Source organism: Carettochelys insculpta, chromosome 8, assembly GCF_033958435.1.
Source record: "Carettochelys insculpta isolate YL-2023 chromosome 8, ASM3395843v1, whole genome shotgun sequence".
Lineage (NCBI taxonomy): Eukaryota > Metazoa > Chordata > Testudines > Carettochelyidae > Carettochelys > Carettochelys insculpta.
In genome coordinates, this window is record NC_134144.1 from 62,775,057 (window position 1) to 62,782,953 (window position 7,897).

The following is a 7,897-nucleotide window of genomic DNA, read 5'->3' on the forward strand; positions in this document are numbered from 1 at the left end:
CCTATCCCGCCGGGCTCTGTGATTGGGTGGGGGCGCTCGGGAGATGTAGTGAAATAGCGGGTGTGGCAGGACCCCCTAAGCGAAGCTAGAGCACGTGCAGAGTCGGATTTTGTGAAGCTCTCGTCTAACGCGCTACTCCCGGCCGCCGCTATGTCTCAGGTCTGGGGGGGAGGGGTTCAGGCACTCGTTCTCCACACCCTGCTCTACCTTCCCCGGACTGAGGGGCGGCTCTGGCTCGGGCTTAGCGATTCCTCCCCACCTCCCTTTTTAGCGGAGGCTCCTTTGTGTCTCCCTGTGCCGCACCCTTCTCCTAGCCCGCTGAGAGCGGCTTGGGAGGGCAGCAGTGGACCGGGGCTGAAGCCACCTGCCCTCCCGCCGTCGCTGCTCCCCGTGATAGCCGGAGCGCAGGGGCTGGTGGTGCGCCCTGCTTTGCTGGTGGCTGGAGTAGGGGTGTGCGGGGGCAGGTCCTTGTTCCGGGGAGCCTCTGCTCCGAGCAGAGGGTTACGGCCAGGGCGCGGGGCTGGACGGTGTCGGCTACCGAAGCGGAGCCGGGCTAGCACGCTCCCTCTGCAACCTCTTTGTTTCGCCGCTTCCTAACGCGCGGCCGTTGCAAGGGGTGGGGGCGATTCGCCTCTGCAGTGGGAGGTACGTGAGCGGCTGGGGCCTTAACGGGCTGTTCCGGAGGATAGGGCGGATTGCGCGTCAGTTGCCCATTGAGGTAGCGTGGACCTGGTGCAAAGGTGCCGAAAGGGGCCTGGTCACCCAGACTCACGTTTCTTGATTTCTTTCTTTATCGTGAGTGCCAGTTTCATGTCCCCATGAAATAAGGGATAATCCTTCACTTACACAAGCCTAGTCTAGAAAACACTGGTGTGAATGTCAACTGTGTAACACTTGGGCCAGTAAACCGGCAGAGTTGGAGATTATACAGCAAAGAGGCCCTTTGCTTGGTGGGTAGGGTGAGGTGGGAAATAACTAGTAAAATAGTCTGCTGTGTAACTACTAAATCTGATTCACAAAGTGAACCCGTGTAATGAAGGATGAAGACTTAACACTTGAGGGCTGTTTTCAAGGCCTCCTTTCTACCAAGTGTTTACTGTTGATTTCCTAACTTCTTTTCCGATGCAGTATTTTGGCAAACATCTCTGATCCTGCTGCTTTCACAATAGTAGCCTTTCATTCCTAATCCTACAGGACACAAACTGATGCAACAATGGGGTGAGCTAAAGCTACTGATTAGTCTCATAGTTCAGTTGACTTTTAAATGCAGCTGTTCCATTTCTATGTAGATGGAAAAGCTCATAATTGTAACATTGATCATGAATCTTTTGCCTGTACATTCATGTAAACTCTTGTTCTGTTTCAGCTTCAGTTTTTGTCATTCTTGCTATTGTCTCATCTTCAGACCGTACAGTTGGGCTTTTTCACTCTTGCCCATAGGTATAAGTTCTTGGTTCAAGATTTAGTGGTTTTGATCTTTCCCACACGTTCTATTTCATTTAGGCTGAGTTTGATAAAGCTGCTGAAGAGGTTAAGCAACTGAAATCTAAGCCAACAGATGAAGAAATGCTGTTCATCTACAGTCACTTCAAACAAGCTACTGTTGGTGATGTAAACACAGGTATGTGTTTCAGGGTAGAAAAATAAATGAAATGCTCAGATGTTAACTTTCAGAAAGCAGAGGTGCTCATTTAACATTATAGCCACTAATGGCCATGGATTTAAATCAGTCTTGCTGTAAATCATTCAAGTGGAGAAACTGAGTTGCGCACAATGCAGCACAACCTTAACTGCCAGCTATCAGATAACTGATAGGAAACAATTTGCTGCATTTTGAGGCAAAGCCTCTATGGTATGGGCAAAGAGGGAGGACTTGTCTACATGGTGCTGTAACTGTCTTTCTCCAGGTGTAGAAAAACACACCCTGAGCCCAGCAAGTTATGGCAGTGTAAACAGCACCCCAGTGTTGGGGAGAGCTCTCCCCACACCCCGTGCTCTTGCCATGACCATGCTGCCATGTGGCAGTGCTTGAAACTTGTGTGGGCAAAGCGTGAATATTTGAAAGTTTAGGAGAGCTGTTGATCTGGCATGATCATCTTTGTAGAACTGTAAGAAATGACTTGATCCAAGCTGCTGCTACTTAGCTGAGAGCTGGTAGAACAACATAAAAGTAAAGCTGTGTTCTTAACCTGCATTTCATTCTATTTATCACAGGGCTGTGTTTGCAACTTTGCATTCTTGCCTATATTGGATCAATACTGTACTTGTTCTCTATATAGAGATGTGGGCAATAAATTGTATTGCACTAGATTAAGCAACACTCGAGAGAAATAACTAGGCTGCTGATAGCAATGTAAATGCTGCCTGAGGCAGGCTCTAGTGAACAGTAGGACAGGGTGGGCCTGCATGTATGGTTGCTTGCAGCTCCTGTTGGCTGGGCCTGAAGCAGCCATACCTACATGTATGTAGATAATAAAGCACCAGTGGCCCACCAAGGAATAAGCCAGAGGCAGACCACCAGGAAGGTGGTGAAACACTGGAAGGGGTTATCTAGAGAGGTGGTAGAATCTCTTGCCCTAGAGGTTTGGGTTCTGGCTGGACAACCCCCTTAACTGATTTAGTTGTGGACTTGATGACCTTCTGAAGTCTCTTCCAGCCCTATGATTCTATGATCGTTCACAGCCCCTGCTGTAGGAAAGCTACCCAAGCCAGTAACCTTATTTCTGTTCCTTAAGGCAAGTACTGGTTGTGTATAACTAAAACATTTTCAGTGGTTTGATCTAATTATCCTTTGGTTTTTTTTAAATATGGCCTATACTTGCTTCATACAGGATTCCTAGTATGCTAAGTAACACTAACTTTGTTTTGGGGCAGCTGTGACAAAGGCTGTCCAGTGCAATTCTTCTCATGTAAGCACTGCATCAGTAAAAGTGGCACTCAAGCTAGTGTGACTTATAATGGTAAACTGCAGCACACAACCGGTCTCTCTTTATTTACCTGGTTACACTGCTCTAAATTTTTAGATGGGCCTTAACCAGAATGACCTCTAGAGAGAGCCAAGGCAGCTAAAGCCATAAAAATAAAGCAGGTGTGTACTAAAAGCAGAGAAACTTGAAAGGACAGAGCTGGCTCTGTGATTTGAAGGACAAACCCACCCACAGATGAGGTACAGGGCTAAACCTATTTTACTCCCTTCAGCTGCTTCTCTTACATTGCAGAAGGCTGCAGACTGTAGCCCAGTTAAATGATGCAAATGACCTAAGTACTGCTGTATGACATTAAAGTGAATGCAATCTAGAAAGACAAAAACACCAGCTGAAGTACTGACCCAGTTAGTAGTGAGGTGGATCAGACATGGCCTGGTTCCAAGTTGTCTGGATTTGTTATGCTGTAGATACATTAAGCACAAACTCTTTTGTATACACACTTGCTGCATTATGGGCCTGATTCTACAAAGGCTCTGAGCTGTCTCTTTTTAAAAAAAAAAAAAAAAAAGCCTACCTTGTCTCTAAGGTTGGAATTCAAAGTAACTTGCTCAGAATCAAGTTAATGATCTTGATGTGATGGTGTTTGCTTCTCAATAACATCACTGCACCAGTTCATAGCTTACTTTTGGAACAGGCTCATGGAGAGCAATACCCTAGTTTCCCTTTTTTACAGGGTGGAGGTGCCAACTGATATAGGTCACTCCACTGCTGTAAGGCTGGCACAAGGCTAATGTTCTGACTCTGTTTATCCAGTGGTCTCACAGCCCTTACCCATGATTGCATGTAGTTCTACTAAACTTATTTGGGATCTCTGAGAACTTTGACTCAGATGACCAAGTTGCAAATTGCTTTTAATATGAAACTTTCTGTTCTCAACTTTCTATTTTGTATCATGCAATCTTTCTGGCTATGATACTTTTAATATTCCTTAAAGTATTACAGCTGAGCACTGAACCTATATATATGGAAAAAAGATATAGTAGAAAACTAGTACTGTGTGGCTTACTCCTAACAAGCCTTAAGGATTCCCAATGACTGATCAACCTGTGTTGGTGGTGGTGGTGTTGACAGGTGACCAATTTGAAGTGGAACAAATGTTCAAATGGGCTTTTTTCCTACAGCTCCCCTTGGGCCTAGTTGGTTTGACAACTGCTGTCCTCCTACTGGCTTGTTATGTGAACTAACCACATAGAAAAGTAAGTCACAGTGCTGTAAGCTACAATAAACAGGGCCTGACCAACAGAATAAACAGAACTGGCGCCTCTGTTCTAGAAAGCTATAGCTCATCTTCCAGTAGCTCAACAAAATAGTGTAGCCTTGAAAGTGCTAATTCAGGCAGGATGATGCCTCATGAGACCATGCTACCACATCAAGAGCAATCTCAAGAAAGGACTCAATACTAAACAGTTGGTGGCTAAAAGTTGGTTTAACATTTCTTGGCTAATAACTTCTGTCCTAGATCGCCCTGGTATGTTGGACTTCAAAGGCAAAGCCAAGTGGGATGCCTGGAATGCATTAAAAGGTAAATATTTTAATAGAGGACTTAAACTACCAGTTTAGTCACAAATATTAGTGCAACTCCTTAATGAGTAGAAGTCTCCTGTGACTGTTGGACAATTAGGTTTTGCTGCTGGCTGGTTCAGGTACACTTATTGTCATGGTGTGATTTAATGGATAGCTAGCTTTGTTGAACAGCAGAATTAACACTTCTGTGCTGGCACTGTACTATTGAAAGCAATGGCTACCTCCAAAAGCATCCAAGATTATTTGTACGTGTGTTAGATCTCTTGTATAGTATTGGAGCATTTCTGTCTTTAATCTCCACTCACCCATTTCTCTGAGGTAGGGAAGTAGTTAGCCCACTGTGCATATGCAGAACTAGGGCACAGGCTGGCCCAAGACTAAACAAGAAGTCTGTTGTAGAGCATGGAGCTGATCTTGGACTACCAAGTGCTAGGCTAGCACCCAAACTGCTAGACCACTTCCTGTATCCTCTCCAACACACTCACCCCTTAATACGCTTGATGCAGCACTGTTTCATTATGGTCAATTGCTCTTACAATCAAGGAAGCCCTCGCTGACCTCATCACTTCAGATTCTAAACTATCTGGTTCCCTCTGCCCAAAGATAATGTACCTGAAGTGCAAACATCTGCTGAGCCATCCTGACAACCTGAAGAGCCTTTGTATTGCTGCTATTTACACTATCCAAATGTTTTGGAGAATTGGTTATCTCATAAGTCATTGTTCAATAGTCACTGCATGGGCATTTATATTTCTGGTGAGCAAATCCAAACAGACTTAATATTAGACCCAAGAGCCAGGATTGTAAACTTGACTGCATGCTACCTAGTCAGTAAACTGGCTTGTAGTGGATAAAGTTGCCTGTTTTGCCAAAGTACCTTCTAAGGGCAACCTGGAAAGGATTGCAGGCTGTCTTGAAAGAAACACCAAATAACATAATGGTGTTGCTGTCAATAAGTGTTTGTAAACTGTCCAAGACTGGAAATATCTAACTTTCTGCTCTTGGGGAAGGCTTTTAAAAACTGCCTGTCCTGCAGCTGCATTGTTTGATCAGGTTAGCTTTAAACCCCCACATTCCTGAGGAAATCCCAGTCACCTGGTTGGAGTCCCAAGTAGGCCAGTCAGGGAAGAGGCCCGCAATGCAGGGAAGAGGGGTTGCTTGAAGCCAGCTTGTTGGGGAAAGAGTAGCAACTCTACATCTAACACTCAGGGCCCTGTTGAGAGGTGGGTAATGACTGATTCCAGGGAAAATGGCAAGGTACAGCATGGGTGACCTTCAAGTTGTCATAGGCATAGGGAGCAAATCTTTATATAGGGGTTATCCCATCACAGTTGTGCCTATAGCCCTAACTTTATGAATAAGTCTAGCCGGGTGAGTGGCTTTCAGATTACATGTGCAGACCCTTGTGGATCACCTCAGTGGTCTGCAGACCAAGTAGAAAAACATTGCCCTAGATTGACCAACAGTAACATTTAAACTTGGTAAATTTTTATGCTGCTGCTACTAAAAATAACCAAGCATTTATGCATAAGTTAATGTTTAGAGCAGGGTTTCTTAAAGTCTGAGATCATGGAACACCAATTTGTGAAACATTTATCAACTTTCTTAAATTCAGACCCCAAAAAACCTAGCAACATATACAGCAAAAGCAAAATGACTTAAGGCAGCATAGCAATGAAGTAACACTATCTAGTTTTAATAATGGAAAACATATACCCTCAGTTTGATATTTGTGTCAGCAGCTCATGGTGCCACCTGCAAGTTTCTTGCAGAACATAGTTTAAGAAATACTGGTTTAGAGCACAAAGACTGGACAAACAAGTGATTCCTTGCAGGCAGTTAGCTATGTGTAAGGTGGGTGACCCACCCCTATTGAACTGCTATAGCTCACAAAGGATACCTTCCTGAATTGCTGGCTGGGAGTGCCTCCCATAACCTTGTAATGCTATGGAATGCTCCAGGTAATTTTGACTACTTTGTAATCTTAGTTTCAACTGAGTTCTTACCAGTTCATTGTAGTGGTGAGGCTTAATCAACCCGGTAACTTTGGTTGATCCAAAGTGACTGGAACTAAAGGAAACCCTCTAGTTGTGCAGGGGTTGCATTTCTGTAATGCCCACAACTTGAATTTTCAGGTAAGTCAAAGAAGAGAACTATGCCACCACCTGGTTCTCAGCTCCACTTGACTTGCAGGAGCTAGAAGACTGACCAGCTGAGCAAGGCTGGTCAGCTTCTTCTACCCAGTGGCAGGAGCCTGGTTCATGTCTCCCTGCTGCTCCCTGGGAAACTGACCCCAGGCTTTTGCCTAGTTACCAGCTCCCTGCTACTCTGGAGACTGGGAAACTGCTCCTGTCAAGGGCAGCAGCCATGAGTCAGGCTGTCATCCCTGACAGGAGCAGGGACAAGAGTTAGGCTGCTGCTCCTGTCAGGAGTGGCAGTCACGTTAACCTGAAGCACATGCACACCCAAATATCAAGAGCTTACTGTACAGGCCAAACCCCTCTTGTTCAGCACTAGTCATGTTTCAAGGGTGCTGAACTAGAGAACTATGCTGCTAATATCATCTAGCAGCATTACCAGCAGTTCTACTGCTTACTGGGCTTTTAGAAGACATTTGGGGTAAACTCCAGCTAAACACTGAGTCAGGGCTGGTGGCTCTCAAACTTTATGGGACCATGGGAAACATGGCCACACCCCTGATAACTTATCATCCAGTTGCCTCAAATCTTGGCCAGCCACACCTGTAATCCAGCTCATGTGCCAGATTAAATGTTCAACCTGTAAGGAGTTTCTACAAAGCAGCCATGTATCCCAGCTGACTTAAAATAGTTTGCTGAAAGTTTCTAGTGAAATAGACCTTACTAGATACCTTAAGGCAGGTGACTTTTATTGCTTGTGTAACAAGTGATTATTGTAAGTACTGTGAGGTGAATAGGACTAAACATTTTAATCTGATGCATGTCTCCTGATTTCAGGAATGTCCAAAGAGGAAGCAATGAAAGCTTACATAGGAAAAGTGGAAGAATTAAAGGGCAAATATGGCATGTAAGAACTGTGTCCCTCGCTTGCACACCTGAAGGATGCCTTACTACTAGTTACAGGATTTATTTACTGCAGCTTGTTTGTCAATTCTGCAATTCAGATTAAATGATTTAATTGTTTAACTGGCTGATCAGTTGTAAATCATACCTAAAGAACTGGATAACTCAATCATAAAGTACACTTGTTACTACTTGTGATGGTCTCTCTCTTAATACAGGGATTTGGCTACACTGCTTATCTCAATCTGCTAACTGCTAGTGATAAACCTTTGCTGGAAGACTGACTATGCTGCAGTCCAAGTTTCTTGCACTCTGGTGCAGTTCACAGCTTGAGGTTTTTTTACA

General features: G+C 44.6%; 1 protein-coding gene across 1 annotated transcript; it reads left to right on the plus strand.

The window, feature by feature from the left end:
- Positions 1-16: 16 nt before the first annotated feature.
- On the plus strand, positions 17-7,675 carry DBI (diazepam binding inhibitor, acyl-CoA binding protein). Its single transcript, XM_075000911.1, has 4 exons — positions 17-159; positions 1,504-1,621; positions 4,447-4,509; positions 7,487-7,675. The coding sequence occupies exons 1-4, from the start codon at positions 151-153 to the stop codon at positions 7,558-7,560; spliced, it is 264 nt and encodes an 87-aa protein (XP_074857012.1). The 5' UTR covers positions 17-150; the 3' UTR covers positions 7,561-7,675.
- Positions 7,676-7,897: the final 222 nt, after the last annotated feature.